The sequence below is a fragment of the Limulus polyphemus genome, unplaced genomic scaffold (genome assembly GCF_000517525.1).
Source record: "Limulus polyphemus unplaced genomic scaffold, Limulus_polyphemus-2.1.2 Scaffold1098, whole genome shotgun sequence".
Classification (NCBI taxonomy): Eukaryota; Metazoa; Arthropoda; class Merostomata; order Xiphosura; family Limulidae; genus Limulus; species Limulus polyphemus.
In genome coordinates, this window is record NW_013666708.1 from 83,021 (window position 1) to 103,764 (window position 20,744).

At 30.3% G+C, this 20,744-nt stretch overlaps 1 protein-coding gene across 1 annotated transcript in view; it reads left to right on the forward strand.

Moving 5' to 3' along the window:
* The first annotated feature begins 251 nt into the window (after nucleotides 1-251).
* Nucleotides 252-20,744, forward strand: part of LOC106462114 (multiple epidermal growth factor-like domains protein 8) — a 112,609-nt gene continuing 92,116 nt past the window's right edge. Inside the window, exons 1-8 of the mRNA XM_022389258.1 lie at nucleotides 252-335; nucleotides 5,220-5,578; nucleotides 8,475-8,638; nucleotides 10,652-11,831; nucleotides 12,640-12,814; nucleotides 15,181-15,283; nucleotides 17,833-17,995; nucleotides 18,760-18,932. Coding sequence (XP_022244966.1) covers nucleotides 5,383-5,578; nucleotides 8,475-8,638; nucleotides 10,652-11,831; nucleotides 12,640-12,814; nucleotides 15,181-15,283; nucleotides 17,833-17,995; nucleotides 18,760-18,932 — 2,154 coding nt within the window. The 5' untranslated portion in view covers nucleotides 252-335; nucleotides 5,220-5,382. The remainder of the gene's footprint in view (nucleotides 336-5,219; nucleotides 5,579-8,474; nucleotides 8,639-10,651; nucleotides 11,832-12,639; nucleotides 12,815-15,180; nucleotides 15,284-17,832; nucleotides 17,996-18,759; nucleotides 18,933-20,744) is intronic.

The window sequence follows — 20,744 nt, forward strand, 5'->3', positions numbered from 1 at the left end:
ATATCAGTTACTTGTAAATACTTTACACAGATATATATTAAGCTGATCGCATATATATATGTTCCTGTCACTATAAATTATTGTAATTTCAACACAAAAATTACATGTCTTAAATTATATTTCATAAATAATGATTTTTAAACCATATGAATAATTTCATTTCAGATTAAGTCATTTTCAAAGTTTTAGCGCCCTCTTATTTTATTGAGATAAAGTGTGAGTTAGGCCTAAAAAGTAAAACTAAACTGGGCGTCTTTTCTAGTTAACTAACAATATTTGGACAATTTGACTTCAAAGTTTGTATAACTGTAAATTACGATGGAAGAAATTGAAAGGTACATAATTTTCTGTTTAGTTTTGAAGTTCACTTGTAGTTCTAGTAGGAATCAGAAAGTAAACTTATTCAATTTACTATTTAGTACTTATTAGTTAGATCATATGAAGTTTTTAAAAATTGAAATTAAAAGGTCGCTTCATTTGTTAATATAACTTTTATTTTTAAGTTGGTTGACTCGTTAGATTTACACTGCAAAAATATAAATGTGCAACACAGTGTTTACGTAGTTTTCAGGCTACTTTACGCGAGCTTTTCTTTAGTTTAGTGAAGGTGTGTTGGAGCTGAATTTGGTGAAAAATAAGTGCTAACCTGATCGTGAGTTAAATTGATTGGTTGCATTAAAACACACACACACACTTTAAGCTTTGAAGTTTAACTTTAAATTCTTCTCAAGGCTTTACTGTCTAAACTTACTGTATAAACTACAGAAATTGTGCAATAACTGAATGGTTCAGGCTAGAATAGAAAACAAAATTAAAGCATAATACAAATTACAAGCCTAAGACTAGTAATAGTATCACTAATGTCGATGATATTATTACTAATACTATTAATAGTATTAGTAACGTTATTAGTACTATTACTAGTACTACCATTAACCTAGTGTATAACTTACAAGACTGATTCTGAGGACTAGATAACTAATTTGATTAAGTGTGATAATTTATAATCCCTGAAATACTACAGTTGTAATGTTTAATGTTTTACTGTTGCTGCAGCACAAAAGGTGTATGTAAAAGTATGCCAAATTTTATTTGAAATATAATTTATTACTGTGTAGTAATATTAATTTTCAGAATATGAACAAAATGCTTCACACTATTTGATCCTTCTGCTAAGAATGTTACTTTGATTGTGCTTATTATCTCTGGCTTGACCTTCAAGAGAACTAGCAACACAACAGGTGGTTGTGATGTTTGTTTAAACTATATAATGACAATCTGCATTGATCAGTTACCCATGAGAAGTGTTTAAAATAATGGCAGTCTGTTTGGCTAAGACAACCAAAATTTGTCTCATTCAACCAGATGCCCCATCAAGTTGCACAGAGAAACAAACTATTTTTGAATGGTAAGTTAATCCTTATTTTTGTTTCAAAACCTTTGTGGTAGTCATGAGTTGCCATGACTGTTTAAATTTTTTTATGATGATGAACCATTTCTATTTGATGAAGAGGTCATGTTTACACTTTCTATTTATTTATGAAAATAATGATAATTCCTGGAATTTTTTTTTAGTGTAATTGTCACCTCCAATTGTGTGTGTTTGCTTTTTTAAACATTGCTTCTTAGCCACAACCTCGTCCATACTGAATATCAATATAATGGTGCAGTAGAGCATGCTGTACTAGTGGAAGACTGGCAAACGGCCAAGGATTATTTCATTATAATAAATAAATTAAAAGTTTTCATTTAGTATTGGTGACAATACATGGGTATTTATTAAAACACAGTAAAGATAGTCTCCTTTAACTGTAACACATAATATTTAATATTTGTCCAGAGAACCAAAATTTTAAGCATACAACCAGAACATGCTGGGCACCAGAAACTCTTATTTCAAATGTTGCCTATAAGCATTGATCACATTGTTTAATGTTACAAAAATAACCAACTAATCTAAATAATGATTGTTTTTTATTATTCTAACTATCTGCCTCTTATGTCAGAATAACAAGTTTAATGTAATTAATTAATGAGACTGATGGTTAATTAATTATCAAATTCCACTAATCACCCAGCTCTGTTATGACTACTGGGGCTCCCGCTCTTTAATAATAGTGAAAATGCTATGTTTAGGAGCTTGTAGAAAACACCAGTGGCTAGATGATTCAATACATATTAAGTGTGATGTACATGCAAGCAGTATCATGGCTGGATAATATTGTGAGATAATTCATTTGCAGAATTGCTATCTACTTATGCTGTGCATCAAAAAATTAATAACTGAACAGAAGCATTAGAATTCAGTGCCTTCATGTTCTTGTATTTGTTAAAACAAATGATTGAACAGTGTACAACATAATATGCAGACGACAAGGGACCATGTTGTCTGTGAAGACTCCGTGCTTCTTCCTACCCTTGAGAAAGTAAACATTTAAATACACAATTTAATTTTAAGAAATCATGAGTTCTACTCTTAAGCTCCTGTAAAGTTCAGTCCTGAACTACTACTTATGAATACTCATTCCATAATCCTGTCACCCAATTAGAACAATAAAACTGTCGTAACTGTAGTCTGCCAAATCTTTTCCAAGTGTTTAACTTGTCTTCACATCCTGTTCTCTTCAGAATACAGCACCAAGAAACCAGAGGACTATATCCTATTAGTCCTTCAGATAATCTTACAAACTTCAATAAGAACATCTCTTTCCCTTCTTCTTTTAAAGGGAAATTAAAGATATTTACATATCCCTATAAGATGACTCTTCCATCCTTGGGTTCTTCTTGTTTCCCTCTTCTGAAATCTTTATAAAAAGTTAATGTATTCACCTAAGTAAGACAAAACTATACACATTATTCCAAGTGAGGCCTAACTAGTAATTATATAGAACAATAATTACTTCTTTTTACTTGTACTTGACAATAAATACACCTTAAAATTCTGCTAGCATTTTTACTATCAACATAGTACTGCTTTGATGGCTTGAGTGATTTATCCATCACTGTTCCAAGGTTCTTTTTTTTGCCATGCTTTTGAGAAGGTTCCCAAACATATGATCCAAATTGTTATAACCCAAAGATATTATCTTGAAGTTATTATAATTAAAGGTTAATTGCTAAATATACATTTTAACTTGTCAATTGATGCAAGTAATTCTATAGTACCTAAACATCCCAAGTACAGCTAAAAATGCACAAGAAATAATAATATCCATATCGATAACATTAATGTAAATAAGAAAAAGCAAAAGTCGAAACACTGACCCCTAACATGATTGGTTGTAGACATTGTTTTATATCATGTGGCATGTTCTTTTGTCACATGTTATTCATGATTGATTGTAGACATTGTTGTATATCAGCTCTGTCATTTGTTCCTAAATCTTCAGAACTTTCCATTGAATGCGTATGGTCAATTGAACTCCAACTAGAAACTTTCCCACAAACCATAAACTACTGCTCAAATTGCTTTATTTACTGTACTATGACATGAAAGGTCTAATTATTGCTTTATTCAATTATTATCAAACTTTATAGCTCTTTTCCAAGTTGGTTTTACATTAGTAAATGAAGAAATGACTTGATGTGATATCATAAAATAGTGGCAACCAAGGCCTCAGGGATCAAACTATTACATTCCTGCATTCCAGAGGAATTTAACTTTGCTTGAGGAATTTCATCTTTTTAGTTGACTTTCCCGATCGTGGATGCATGGTCCATCCTTATTCCTTTAGTTATGACTTATGAAAGTGATCATATTGCATGGCTTAAATAAAAAAACAATTCATGAAGAAATGCAACTTTACATGAGGGAATGTAATTTTATTTCATTAGTTCTATACCTGGGCCTGTATAAAAACTAAACAAAAAAAGACAAGGGTTGGCTTGAAAGTCAAGAAATGGAGAACATATTCCCAAGGAGGGATGAAATATTTTTCAATAATGAATTATTTATTACAGTTACAAATTTTTGTGCATTAAGCTTAAAGATAACAGTTAACAAATACATGTGACTGCTATAATTACCATGGTATGCCTAGAAAGTATATACTTGTATGGTATATTCTGCTTGTTGTTTGTGATCTATTGAAGCAGGATATTCTATGTCAATATATTTGTGTTTTTGAAGTAGTTAAATTCTTTAGTATAAAAATGTCAGTAAAATATTGAGAATATTCAGAAAGTTGAATGACAGTTTATGCTATTAGCATGTTCAAAGGCAAATGTTTTTTGTTATGATATATACTGCAGTTAGTACTAATTATTTAAGAGCATTGGTGTGTCTGAACAATGGTAAAAGCAGTGGTTTTATTAAGGTGCCATAACTATTTAATGATATAGAGAAAGACCACAAATGTATAATTTGTTAAAGAAATATATTTGATGATGAAAGAATATTATTTATTTACTTGAAACAAATGAGCTAGGAGAATTATTTACATCTCTTATACTTTGTTTTATGACAGTATATGTTCTATTTTCTGTTTACTGTTTACTTCATGCTTTTATTTTGCACATTTATGATTCATTCTGTTTGACTGACTTAAATACAACTGCAAGAGAACTTATAAGTTGTAACTTTACATTCCATGAAGAGGAACTGTCTTCTTAAATCATAACACCACATCATGGCCTGTTTGTTGATTGGTACAACTGTGTTCCATACCTAAGCTATTGATGTCTGTGTGATAAAGACATTTACATAGAATATCTTTAACTTGTTTTTAATAAATGATTAAAGTAGAAGTTATTGTATTAAATAATTTTGAACAACATTTTCATAAGAAAACTTGCTGTTTACAAACTAAAAAATCACAATTTATTTGCATTTTATAGATTTGCTCAGTAGTTTGCCAAATACTGACTATTATTTCAAACCATGTTGTACTTGATGAGTTTTGAATTGAATGGAAAGTGTCTTTTAAGCACAAACTGTTTTGCTACAGTCTGTCAAACATGTTTAAGATTTAATGCTTATCAAAACTGACTGTTGCTTTTCTATGATAAACACTAGGATAATTTTGATAATCAATAAAATGATTTTCTTCTTGTTTTATATATAGGAAAATAAGTTAAAAATTTGTAAATGCATTGTATTCTTTTGTGTATAAGAACCTTCCTAGCAGTTTTATGGTTAATAATATATTATTTAAATTTCTGTCTTTTTCAAAATGATTAATTTCTTTTGACTCAAATTATTTTTTACCCTCTTTTATTAGTTTGAAAAGAAGGAATCCCAAGTAGGATCCATCTTGAAATTTCCTCAGTCACGTGACTCTCATGAAATATGGATTCCATAAGAAATATAAACTGAATATCAAAGAAAAAAATAAATTTCTTAAAACAGCCATGAAACAAGGATTTCCTGTTACTTAATTCACCATGTTTCAAAGGGTGGTTCAGGGCAACAGCATTTTGTTGACTTGGTTTATACTGTCTCTACTTCTCATGTACAGTCACTTAGAAGATGTGCAGAAATGTGATAGAAAACGTCCCATTCTCACAGACACTTGGGGTATCGTTAATGATGGACCAACCAATTACACCAACAACTCTCACTGTGAATGGCTTATCAAGGGTAAGGCTTTGATTAGTGACTGAGGTTGTAAGAGTGAAATATCTGTAGTGCTTTATATCTTATATATATATGTTGAGGTGTGTGACATCCTCATCCATTGGGTAAGAAAAGTGTTTTAAAGGTATGTGGTCTATGAAATGCAGTTCAGAGACATCTGTCTTAAAGTAAGGTAATAAATATGTAAAATATAACTACCATTATTTAGTCTAACTGTGTTATACAGTTTTCTGCATGAAAGTTCATAATTTTAGAAAGGCTTTAATTATTTTGAATGTGTACACTTTCCCTTGTTCTACAATTATAGAACTATTATTTAACTTGAAATGCAGTAAAAATGATTGATCAGCTTCAACATATCCTTATCATGTACAATTAGTAATTAATTGTTAACATTAATGTGAAGTTTTGGAATTCTTATATTAGTGTAACAGCTTACATGATAGTTGCAAGTAACAGAATTTAGCACATGGAAATCAACATGATAGGGTTAAACATGTATATGAGCTCAGTTGAAGACTACATTGAATCAACAAATATAGGGGGGGAAACCAGATGATACATAAGCTTTACTGAATCTCCATGGTTGTAATGATGCATGCTTGTTCATTTTAAATGTGTGATGTTACTCAAATATGCTAAAGTAATCCAGTTGTAAAACATTAACATTTGTGAAAATAACACATTGTAATATACTTTCATGATGTCCAGGGCTATTTTTCTGTTTGTTGAAATGTCAGATGTTGACTGGTTTCAGTATTAAAAGTTACAATAGCCAAGATGGGGGTTTCAATGGATTTTAATTTTTATATGTGAGCTTTTAAGGCAATAATTTCAATTGTGATATTTCAAAATGTCAGAACTATAAAAGTTTGCTTTGCACAAAGGATCTTCCATGTTGTTACTATTCTCTAAAGTGCTGCACATTTTTAAAATTGAAAGTTTTTGAAGTTGCATCTGTAACATTTAGGTTTTATTTTATGTTAATATTTATGTATGGATAGTTACTTAGTTAAGAAGTGCTATTTCTATTTGACTTGAAAATCTTTTTTTTCTCCAATTAAAGGCATGCAATGTTTAAATCCCATTTTGCATACATTATACTTTGCTCCTAGCATGCTTTCACATTTTATTTATCAGAAGATTGCCATGCTCATTTTAGACTACATTGAATGGTTTTAATGTTGTGTAGGCTTAATTGTTTATACACTGTGACTCAGAGTTATGTTATTTATGTAGTAGAAATTAAGAAAAAGGTAATGACATTAAATATTCTTCTAAGTAAAAGGTGGAACAATTATTGTAGGTAACTAACATTTTTCATTTTTAATGGTATAAAAATTCTAGTTGAAACACAGAAACAATTAAATTTAAATATGTTACTTTTTTTATGTGATGCAGAAAATATAACTAGTATCTAAAAATGTTGCTCTTGAATTATGCCTTACTAGCTTCAAAGAGCATGTGAGTGGATCTTTAAATTTTCAAAATACAATTACACATGTACAGATTAAATGCTGGTGAAGCATTAGAAATTAAATAGACCAACATTCATGGACAAATGCAACATGTCTCTGCCACACAGTCCCAACATGGGCAGTTTTGACACCAGAAAAATCATGTAAAACATAGGAAAATCAAAATATATCTATATCACTTTTGGGAACCTTCAAGAAGGTATCTTTGTACCAAATTTCATATAAATTGGTTGACATACACATGAATAATTCACAAAAAAAACAAATTGTGCTTTGCTTGCTGAAAAGTTGACAAAAATTCCAAAATTGTCTATATCTCTGTTTGTGATTTATAAAAAAGGTAAAATCCCATGACCTAAATATGGCAAAGTAATTTTCAAAAAACCCTAAAATTATGCTTTTTGTAGCATCTTGACCCGTATATTTACTAAAAATGGGCAAGTCCAACATTTTTGTCTGTCAGTGTATGTGTGTTGGCTGTAGAAAAGTATCTTTGTATCAAATTCCATGTAAATTGGTTGAAACAAGGTTAAGTCATTGACCAAAAAGCTAAATAGGCATAAATCTGGGCGTGTTGGACCAAAGTGTAACCCTACCAATTTCAAGTCAGTCTGCCAAGAAATGGAGGTTGATTGAAAAGTGTTTGGAAAAAAAAGGATTAGAAAAACAGTATGTCTCTCTGTGGAGACATAAGTAATATACCTAAACTGGTAAGAATGTGAAAAAGCAGCTGCAGTTAATTTAATTTTTATTACACATTTTAGTCAAGTTATAGGTGTATTTATTATTGCAGCATAGTTGTTGGTAATTAACAGGAAGAAAGTAAATTTCATATCTAGTTTATTTTTTCTTGCCAAGTCATAGAACCTTTTGAATCTTGTCTAATTGTCCATGACCTGTTGAGAAATACAGTAAATAATCTCCCACTTTGTAGTTTATAGAGCCTTCATATGTTGATATTATCACATGTTGTCAAGTCACATGCGGGAAAAAGACTTAAGTTTAAAAACAACAACTTTCAATCAAAACAGCTTATTTGGGCAAAGTTTGTAGAACCTTAAACTTGTAGCTATTAAATAGCCAAAAAAGGCTGCCCCTGTTAAATTATGTATAAAAATAGCTGAATTATTTTAAAACAACTTTAATCGAAGAAACTTTATGGTAATTGAATTTTAAGAATTTTTAAAGAAAAAAAGACTTAAACTCTTGGAAAATAAATTTTTGTTTTGCAAATTGCAAATTTATTTTTAGAATTGAAATCTTTAGACTACTTTAATATAGTATTGTAGGGCTCCCCACATTCAAAATCTCCATGAAGTCTAGTCATTAATGCCACTAATCTTATAATTTGGATTTGTTAATTAGATGAAAATCTATCACCAGTTTTTGTGTTCCTAAGATATATTCTTTCTTATTTTCAGCCAACTCAACTAGTAAGTTTGTGACATTGAAATTCAAAATGTTAGCTACAGAGTGCTCCTATGATCATATTTTTATTTATGATGGAGACAGCTATTCTAGCCCTTTACTTGGAACTTTCAGTGGAGACGCACTTCCTCTTCCAGTTACTGCTCAGTCTGGCTCAGTAAGTCATGCTATAACATGTTATTGTTACATTCTAGATGTTTGTCTTTTGTATATTAGTTACTTAGTGTGAGATGTTCACGGCAACTTTGCATACAATTTGTTTGAAAGACATAAAAATGTAGGGTTCAATGAAAAGGCAAGAAGAATTCTGCATGTATGTTTTATTAAATAGTAACTAGATGTCACATAGCAGTAAATTTTGATATCAAATTTTATTTTCTAAGTTATTATTGCTGTTTTTTCTGTGCTCAAATGATGTTAGATATGGAGGAAAATAGCTTGTAAACTAAAAACCTGAAACTGTCTATATTTTACTCATTTTTTTTTCAAATTGTACAATTTTCTGTATTAAAGGCTATCACACCTACATTTTATTTATTATTTAGTATATTTGGATGTAATGTGTGTTTCTAAAGCCACCTCCTATATAAGTTTTAGTTTTTCATCAAGGCATTCCTAAAATTGCATAAACTTTTTAACACTGAAATGAAATGAGAATTGAACATAATTCTTAGAGACTTCTGAGATAAATGTGATGCCTGAATAACACATCAATTTAAAATGTTACCATAGTTCATAAAAAACCTAAGTTTGGGTGGAGTTTGATTAATTAGCAACTCCTTTGTCAAGAATTTGTTTTTTAAATCTCTTATCAACATTGGTTTGCTTATTGTAAAGCTAAACATATAAGACAATAGCATATACTAGAAATGACTTTGGTAAAGTTGCTTTTTTTTATACAGAAATTATTAAAGTCCAAATATCCAACTTCAGATGCAAAAAACTTGGCATTAAGAAATAATATTTATAGGTATATAAACTGAAATCAATAAATTTTTCAGAACTTCAAAGAAGTGATGCTAACTTTTGCCACATTTCTAAGATCTATGGTCTGTGTAGGGTATGGGCTGAATGTGCCCTGACTGAATTTGAGGATTCATAGTTTGTGTCCCATTGTGGCAACAAACATGATCTGCTCTTTGGTGCCATGGGTGTGCTATAAGAGCAATGGTCAAATCTCACTATTAGGTCTGATAAGAGTAGGTCAAGAGTTGGTGGTGAGTGCTGTTGACTAGCTGCTTTCCCTCTAGTCTATCAGTTCAAAAGTAGGTATGGTTCTATACAGATAGACCTTTGCCTTGCTTTGCACAGATGTTCTGAAGCAAACAAAAAAGTATAGTGTAAATTTGGTGTTATTAAGAGAAAGTTGGGCTAAACATAATTAATATTGTATGAAAAATATTTTAATGCTAGTATTGAGAAGAAAATGATTATACATAGTTCCACATTTATATCTGATTTTACAAAAACACATTATATACAAGTACTGTATTAGAATTAAACATAAAGAACACAAGATTTACAGTTCTAATAATGTGGATGAATATGGTATTGAAAAAAACAAAAATTATTGTATTTTAATGCAAATTTTTTTACTAAAATAATGTGCTTAAGGTTTTTCATAAGTAAAGAAGGAATTGGAATATTTGTAAATGTGAGAATAAGTATATACTTATAGCAAATCATTAACACTGATTTAAACCTGATGTATGCTTACTACTTTATTTAGTGTATAAGAATCAATTCCTGATGTGTTGAATTTTGTGTAGTAGCATAGGGCCTTTTCCTTATTCCAAACACCTGTGTTTTGCATGCTGTTAGTGCATTTAATTATTATCTATTTGTGCTTTTAGCTCCTTACAACCAAAATAGTTTCTAGTTAACTACTTAGATTTAGATTGTTTGTCATGTCTCAAAATTCTGTATTTATATAAAAACTTTAATTGTTCAGACTTAACTATTTGCTAATGAACTAATTTTCTTCAACTCTTGATGTAGCTATTGAATTAGCCCTCGAGGGTTTCAGTACCTTACTTTATTCTTTAAGGTAAGAAATAAATTTGATATTAAAGTAAGTAGTTGAAAAGCTTAAGTTTATTAATCACAAACCACATTCTTTAAATGTTAGAATATTTTTTATAATTCATTTTGATGTTTTGTTGTTTTTCAGATGTTAATTTTATTGTACAGTGACACCAATTATGTATTAAAAGGATTTGAGGCAGAGTATAGCATAACGGACTGTCCTTTAAACTGCAGTGGGAAAGGAACTTGTGTGGAGAATCGTTGTGAATGTAGCCATCTCTCATCAGGAGATGCCTGTGAAATTGAATTGTGTCATAATGCATGTGGAGCAAATCAAGGAAAAGGACAATGTCAGCACATCCCCAGTCCTTCTCAGTGTGTGTGTAGTCCAGGATATTCAGGACAGTCATGTAGCTTACCATCAACCAATAACAATTCTGAAAACTATTGGCACCTACTATCTCAGGAAGGAACTGGCTTATCACCGAGAGCAGGTCATGGAGGGGTTTACCTTCATTCACTTGATAGGCTTTTTATTTTTGGTGGATTTTCATTTCATCAAGTCCTTGGAGACTTTCTAGCCTATGACTTCAATCATAGTAAATGGTTAAATATAACTCAGAAAGAGAACACCCCTGCACCTCGTTGGGGACATGCAATGGCTGTATATGCAAATAACATTGTGATATTTGGTGGAGAGTTACAAGATGGTAAACTCTCTAATGAACTTTGGCTTTACGATACAAGCAAACAAGAATGGAAACTAGAAGCCACAGGGAGTAAACTACAGCCCCCATCACTGACTAAACATTCACTTACTCTTGTAGATGAGAAATGGTTGTATGTATTTGGTGGTAGCTATCAGAATGGCTCCTTCTCATCAGATATGTATCGTATTAACTTGAAGTCTGGTGCTTATTGGGAAAAGGTAGAAGCCTTAGGTGGAAAAAGCCTGACTAGAAGACTGGTAGGACACTCAACTATCTACTATGCTCCTCTGAAGTCACTTGTGGTGTATGGTGGGATAAGTGTTCGTGATGCTCGTTTTAGTCAGTTTAATATAAGAGTAGATGCATTTCATGTCGAAAAAAAGTATTGGACAGAACTTTTTCCAGGAAGATCCCATTACCATCCACAGATGCTGAATGTTCCATTAGGAAGAGCTTTCCATACATCTTCAGTGATAGGAAACTACATGGTGGTTTACGGAGGTTACATTCATATTCATACAAAAGAAGAGAAATGTTTTGATGATGCACTTTATTTCTATCATTTAGAATGCCATAAATGGGTTGATGTGTCCAAACTTATGGAAGAATATTCAGGTATGATGTTTTTATTATTTCAAGGATTTTCTCTGATTCTTAGGGTTTAATATTGATTTGTAAAGTTGGTTAAAAAACTATTTTTGCAGTAAAAAGTAGTCACCTAGCAACTTGTTCTATATTATTGTATTAAAGCTATTACATAAATCCATTCTCCCATTTGAAGTGTGATTAATGATTCATTAATCAATTGTTAAAGAAAATAATACTTTCGAGAAATTAGGCACTTTTTATCATCAGTTGTGGATATTATGACTTGCTTGAAACTTGTAAATCTTATACACCTTTATATTGGTTAATATTGAGAATTTGTGTGTGTATGCATGAAATCTACAAGCAGTTGAACTGATCTTGCTATTAAGTTAGTCCTTTAATAAAATCATTAGAATGACTGTGCAAGAATAATTGCCTGTTTAGGTATGTGAGTAATTGTTGGTCTGATCTGTGTACTATTACCTGTTGTCATCTGAGTTTAAATCACTATTGGTCTAACATACAAACATGCACAAATTCTTGGAAAAAGTATTCTGGATAATTGTTAAAGGCATTTGAGAATCAAGCCTATTTTAAGTGATTTGTAATTTGCGCTTGCTTAGCTGGTACAGTGAAATAATTTTTAGACAAACTTGTTATGCATAAACTAAGTTAACTTTAACACATTATTGATACTTTGTTTTTGGTTGCAAACTTTCTGTTTTTCTTAGTAATGGTTTTAATATTTTTCAGTACTTTACTTTTTTTCAATTTTTCTGTGTATTCTTATTACATATATTGGTTTATTTCTAAATGCATATGCTTTTCTTTTCAGATACGTCTAATCCTATTCCAAAAGGGGTGTTTTCTCATGTAGCATCTGTAAGAAAAGGTCACACACTTGTTGTAGTAGGTGGTTACAATGGGAGGATGAGAGGGGATATACTGGCATATATTTTCCCTTCTACTATTACTAGCAGGGGAGGTGAATCCAGCAACATTTGCTCCAGGTTTGTTCCTCTAACTCTTACATTTCATGTTTTGACTTGTAACTGTAAAGGTATTTTACATTCTTTCAGAAATGTTATGTATCATAGGGAGTTCAAGAACAATTTAAAAGTGTGTTTAGAATTTAGATATAGTACAATAAGAGTAGCATATCATGTATAGATATAGTAAAATATAAGTAGCATATCATGTATAGATATAGTAAAATAAGAGTAGCATATCATGTATAGATATAGTAAAATATAAGTAGCATATCATGTATAGATATAGTAAAATATAAGTAGCATATCATGTATAGATATAGTAAAATAAGAGTAGCATATCATTTATCATGATGTGGCTAGCAACTCTCAGATGAAAAATCCATAGAAATAACATGATTTCTAAATCTAATCTTTGTAATGCAGAGTAAAAATTTAATTTGGAAAAACAGTCTCCTGCACCAGTAACCAAAATATTAACATAGAATGAGTAATTTCTGACACTTACAAATTGTGGTTTGTGGCTCAGTATGCAGTTATTGGGTGCTTACTAGGCCAATGTATTGTGAAATGTTTTAACATTTAGAACAATCTTTTATATGCAATAATAGATGTTCTAGCCATAATAAATTGGGGATTTGGCATGAAATATAAGCCTAATAATTATGAAGAAGTTAACAAATTATAATATTATATTTGTTTAGCACTATTGTAAGAATGATTTTCCTTGGAAATAATGCCATTTGTAATTCCTATTATGTACAATTCAAAACATGACTGAAATTTCAGAATTGCTGTACACTGTTTCTAAAGTCATTTTTTTATATTGTTTACATTTTTCTTTTTTTGCATAAACACTGAAAGACTAAAAGGTTGATAAATTCAGTGTTGTCTCTTCTATGCAAACTTGGCACTTATGATAGGCAACTATCAGTTTACTATACATGTGGAAGTAAACTTCATAATTTCACATGATCACAATTTTTGCTCTATAAAAATATATACAAAATACCAAGTGGGTAATTATTTATGTGTTTGGGCCTTATATCAAGAGATTTTTGTATTTGGCTGTCCCAGAGATTGAAACAAAACTAAAAGTATTCTTTGATTTTTCTAATAAAATTATAATGAAACAAAAAAGAATTAATTTCAGTCAAAAAGTTACTAACACAGAACAGGTACTCTGCTTGGTGATTGTATATATAAGATACTAGAAACCTAGCAAGATAAAGGAATTTCCATAAACTATGTGCCAAATGCTAAGAATTCCCATTATGTTTACATTAACACTTATATTACAAAATATAGTTTATTTCATAGACAGCATAGTATTCCAAATCATATTCATAAAAATATTAATGACACTTATGAACAATAAAGTTTTTTTCTGAATGTCACTTTCACAGATTCATGAAATGCAGATCACTTAACTTTGTTATTAACTAAAATGGGTTAAAGAATGATCTTAGTGCTTGTGATTTAGTGTTATCTTACTTTTGCTGAACTTATATACTTTATATTTCTTATTATTGTTGCATGTTGTTTGTAATGTTTTATTGTTGATCCTGTGTAACATAATGACTCTCAATATTTTGGTACCAGTGGGTCAGATAATTCCATAAATCTTAAATAAAGTGGGAGGCCTGCATACCATTAAAATAACAAATGTTTAAGTAGAGAAGATAGGCTGGTTGTTTTTGTTATTAAAAATCTTAACAGTGATAGTTATGCCAGATAAGTTTCCTCTTTTGCCTTACATTCATCTTTGGAATACCAAAAACAACGAAGTGTTCTGTTCTTACAAGCAGAGTTGAATGTAATAACATCATGGTAGCTATAATTCTGATTAATATTGTTGAGTTACAGAATATGATGTTACTCTTTGCATCCATTTCCAAGTTCTGGCATAGTATCTACAGTTGCATAACATTGAACATTGGATTAAGTAAGTTTTAATAATGTGTGAAACAGTAACCATAAAGTAAAATCAACTAAAAATGGTTTTTGATTGTTGATTCTTTTTCAAATTTTCATCATTGAAATATCAAAATTAATCTGTGTACTTAATTATATGATTATACAGATAATAACAGCTGATTCCAGTTAATTGGTGTAATAACCAATAAACCAATTATTTGACACATCTTTCCCCTCTCCAAAAAAATGGTTAAAATGCTTTTCTTACTTTTAAGTTTTATTTAGACAAATAGATACATAATTCTTCTTGTTACACTTTGTCTAGTGTAATTAAATTGTGTAAACTTTTATCATTCTGCTGGTATGTCTATCTCTTTCACATTTATATAATGTATTTGATTTATGTTTTTATGTTAAAGATGGAGTTTTTTCCATTTTAAAAATGTTTAAAAAAATGTGTGGATTTACAGTTACAGATCAAAAAATAATTGCACTCAAAATCCTTTATGTGGCTGGTGTTTTAAAAAAAATGGGTCTGAGCAGGGTCGGTGCTTGGAAAAATCACACCGTGAGGTAAGGCCAGATTTTGCATATTTCTTACAATAGTATGGTTGCTAACTTTCTTTTAGTTATGTTTAATATTTTATAATAATTTTAGTTACACTGGAAGCTTAGAAAGTGGTTTAATATTTTGTTATGACACCAGCCATTATTTATAGAGATTTGTAGAAAACATACCATCGAAGTGATTTTTAGAAACAAGGTCATCTTTTCTGAGTTTAGAATTCAGAAACAGCATTTACCAGGCAATGAATAAACCCTTGTTAAAAACTTTGGAGCTTTAAATATTTTTGCAACATTTTTTTTTTTTTACCTACACATAAAATTGTGGACATAGACCATTCAGTTTTGACAATTTGATCATCAGATTTAAAATGATGAAAGAAGGAACCATATGCAAAAGCAATATCAAAATATACTTTTTTTAATGTAAGTAGAAACATAGCTATAAAGACGTATGATGATTGGCAAATACAGTGTTTTGTTTTTCAGATGTGGATAGTGGTTTAGTGAGTACAAAATATTTGTAGGTGGATGAGTGGACAGTGTAACAAATTTGGAACATTATAATTTCATACATTTTGGAAATGTTTTGAACTTTAGGAGTGATTTTGTTACAGGGGAAAACTACGTATTAAACTTTACAATCTTATCTTCAGATTTCCTGACTCATTCTCAATTAGGCTGGCTTTAAATTCAATCCAGTGGTTGGTTTTATAAGTTATATCTTTACTTAGGAGATATTTATAGTTTATCATGTTCATATGTTCCTTACTTATTAATGTTGTCTTGATAGTATATTATATTTTTACATTTATTTTCTGCATTTTTTTCCCCCTAAAATCTTTGTTTATTAAAATTCTGTTGTCTGGATTATTGCTTTTGAATTATATTAAAATTAGGTGTAATTTATACTCTTTGGTATTTTTTGTGACCTCACTGCAAAGCATCATAGAGCAGAGCATGTTGATTTTCTCCTGTCTGTCTGTCGTTAATCTTTTCAGCATATGTTGTAAGACCAAAGTGAAAAACCGTGAAAGGAAAATAAGAAAGTTTTATTCATGCATATTACAGTTATACTTGCATTCTCATTGTCTAGCAAATGCCTGAAAGAATCATAAATATTTCTATACTTATTAAATGGAATGTGGTTGAGTAACTAAAATTTATATTTTTTAAAAAACCTGATATAACTTAAAAGAAAGTGTTAAAAATACGTGTTTGAGTATGGTTGATTAATTCAGTTTTTGTTTTCTTGTTTCACAGATTTTCTTATAGATTACAAAAATTAACTTGTTTGTGTCTGTATATTTAAACAGTTACTTGAGGATGTTGTAGTTTATTTATAAATAAATTAAACATCATTTTTAAATCTTAATTTGCTTTACTTCTATCACAAAGAATATAAGAAAAACTACTACATCATACACACAACTTTAACAAGCTACTTCCTTAAAATTTTCCTATTGATTGCTGTTTTGAGGAAACAAAGAAAAGAAATAGAGTGTCAATGCACTGTGCTAGCTTGTTTCTTTGCTACTTATTCAAAACAAAAAAGTCCAGTGAGCAAAAAAAAGAACTCATCATTAGTGACCAACAAATAAATATCAATTGAAAGGTGATATTATACAATGTTCTTATTGGAAACCTATATTTATTTATTTTATTGAGTCTGTTAAATACTTAGAACTATTTTCAATGTTATCCTAGTATTCTTTCAGACTTGTTATCCCCCACCTCTACTCCCAAAAATGCTACCAGATTGTTTTAATTATTGTTAAATTTAAGATCTGTTGTTGCTGTCACTTGAAAAAGACTTGCTGTTTGCATGCAAAGAACATTTTTTTGTTCTTTGAAAGTTAACAAATCCTGTCTTCCACACCTATCAGTCAAAATCTACATAGAAATGGTTATGATAAGATGTGATTAAAGATTTTAAATGCTTACAATTAAAACTGGAGAAGTCCACATTTTTAGAATGAAATAATTATTTACATAAAAAGATGTGATTCCCAAGAGTTAACATGAGAACAAATGGCAATAAAACTGAGAAATATTTCTAGGATAGTTCATAGTTTATAGATAGTGTAATATTGCAATTACAACTTAAGCTTTACTATATTGAGTGAAGCTGAAAATGAAACATGATTGAAGATTTGCAAATCTTACTAATAATAATTTAAAGTCTTAAAATGTCACAATATGATGTACCAACTTGTCTTTAAGTTGTGAGCTTCTCCTTTTTTTACTATTAATTAGAGGTTTGATATGTCTGTCATATATATATAAACTGTGTATCGGTCAGACACTGAATTTTTTGTTATTAGGAGCTACCGTTAATGGCAGTTATGGTTCATGGATTGTGACCCATTGCTGCAAAATATCTCCACACTTTTGGGCCATGGGTGATGTATAACAGTGACAGTAAAATCCAACTATTATTTGAAGAGTCTGCAGTGAGTGCTGTCTGATATGAAGGAAGCATGTTGAGTATGTTAAAACACAATAAACCTCAATTTGATTTTCTTTGAAACATGCATTTTTTTCTCTCTCTCTTCTAGGAATGTGAACTTCCATGTCCAGGATTGTGTTATCAGTTACAAGACTGCCAGTCTTGTCTTGCATGGGGAGAAGATTTTACAACAGAAACTGTAGATTTGAACATTAAATATCGACCAGCTTGTGCTTGGTGTGTCCAGTCATCCCAGTGCCATCCTGTCAAAAGTAAATGTATACATATTTTGAAGACTATTCACATTCATAAAGCTAATGCAGGCTATTTATAACAAAATCTTGCCTCTCTAACTCCCCCCCCCCCAAAAAAGTAGGAAGTTGTTTGTGTCTGTTTCATTTTTTTTCTCGAGATATAAAACTCGTAAAAATAGCTTGCCTTGCTGAGAAAGATGAGAAGGGAATATTTTTTGTCAATTAGTTATTGTAAATGCAGAAAAAAAAATTACCATTGAATTGAAAATGATGTTTCAGATACCTAAATACCAAAATAAATGAAGTTGGGTAAAGAAATTTCCTTTTGCTAATCTCACTGTTAGTCAAGTGTAGTGTAAAATGTTTTATATCCAAATATAATTTCACAAGACTGCCAAAGTGATGTAAGTTCAAATTACGTGATTTGACGACTGTTATAACAAAGTAATGATAATTGCAGTAATGGGTTGGCTAAGTTTTAACTATCTGATTCGTGAGTGTGAAGCAAATTACTGTATGTCCCCTTTCTATATTTATATAGAGAACGTTTTTGGTTCAGTTGCAGATGATATTAAGTTATATGCATAAATGTAATTCCTTAAAACTTTGATAAATAATTTTCATACGGATGTTTAAAGGAAGATATAGTGTTTTGAATGGAAAATGAAGAAATGTTTTACAGTGCTTATTGTATGCTCTATCTGTACATTTAAATTTGATCACAATATATATTAATACATTTTAGGACTTTATTGAAGATTTACGTATCTGGTTTTCTGTAGATCCTCCACCTGAATGTCAACATACAGTGAATGAAGCTGGTGGTGATGTAACTTGGTGGGGCTCTCAAGGAACAGACATAAAGTCACTTAGTAACTGTCAAATCAAGGACTATCCACCAGGGATTACATTTCTTAGTTATCATTTTCTTCCTGATTGGAACAATCCTGATAATGTAAGAGCTGAAACTTTAGATCGTGAATAGAATTCACAATTTAAGAGTTATCTTTTATTTGTGAACTAAAGTTATGATATGTTGTCCATACCAAAAAATCATTAAAGTGTGCATTAATACCTGTGATGAAGTACATGCTTTTATAAATAATCACAATAAGTTTGTTTTGTTTTTAATTGACAGGATGTCTCACAACTATTTTTCCTCTTATGTTGAACTTTCACCCAAGATGCAGTGTGAGTCAAATAAGTTATCAGATCAATAGTTTCTGCTATAAACAGTCACTTCAACAGGCTCAGTTGTGTGTAACTGAGCATATGAAAATAATTCTCCAGTTTAATATATAAGTTGTGCATGTTTTGTGTGGTATTTCTGGTCATGTTGGCTATAAACAGTCACTTCAACAGCCCCAGTTGTGTGTAACTGAGCATATGAAAATAATTCTCAAGTTTAATGTACAAGTTGTGCATGTTTTATGTGGTATTTCTGGTCATGTTGCATTTGTGAATCTCGTATTACTGTGAACACAAAAGTAAAGGGAACTATCTATTTGGCCTTTTCTTTTTGGCAACTTACATTTCTTGAACTTCACGTTAACATTATTAGATAGATACATGTTACTAATGAATCTAATTTTAAAGCTAATTATTACTTTTTTTTGTAAGCTATTTTTCTCAAATTAATTTCTTTATTTATTATTATTTAGTGTCTTCTGTAAAAAAAATGAATTGAATACATTATATACTTCTCTCATTCCTTTTGTGATTTCACTCTCCTCACTTCAATCACGTTTGCCCTCAGAATACTTCTACAATGAGTGATCCACTTCATAATAGTATGTTTATTTATTACAAATTGCAGGAAAATAGATACATCTATTGAGTGGTGGTGTCATATTTTATTCTCAGTTAAGCCTGCAAGGTGTATTATGGGGGATGTAACAGAGCACATAATGTATGTGGTACTATATTGTTATATACATATAGTTATTAAATTTTTTTTTATAACAAATACAACCAAAATATTTTATAATGTCCATTTATGTCTGATATATCAAATTCTAGTGAAAAAAGTGTGTATTTTGTGCTGAGGTTTCTGTCTGTTTTCCATACACTGAAAACGAATATTTGTAAAACATCTGACATAAATTCCGAGTAGAACTCACATTTTTTTTTCATAACTCATTGGAAATTGATTACACATTATAGCTTTTAACATATATTTCCTGGATATTACATATTTTATTATGTAGCATTAGTATCATTTTAAAAATGCTGTTCACAAAGTAGAGTACTAGTGCTTGGTTTATTAAGGCTTTTATGAGCAATCTAATGTTAGGTATATTTAGGAAGAAAAATCTGCTATGTAGAGTTCTAGTGTTTGATTTATTAAGATTTGTATGAGCGATCTAGTGTAAGGTATACTTGAATGATTATCAATATATATTTCTTATGCATTTTGTTAAATGTTTGACTGTTGAAAGATGAATAACAAAACTGTATGGACAACTATATGGTAAGGCTTTTTTAAAGAAGTGAACATTTATATCAGGTTGAAACCATTGATTCATCTAACCAGGCAGATTATTTTATTTAAATAAGCTACTGCCTCTTGGATGTTGTAAATCTAATTTTTTTTTTTCGACAACAAAATAAAGCAATAAATAGATTTTGAGATTTACAAGTCAATAGTGATAGTTCATAAATTATGTCTATTCATTCCTAAGCTCAGGTGGTTAGGGAGCTCGACTCGCAATCTGCGGGTCACGGGTTCGAATCCCCGTCACACAAAACATGCTTGCCCTTTCAGCCG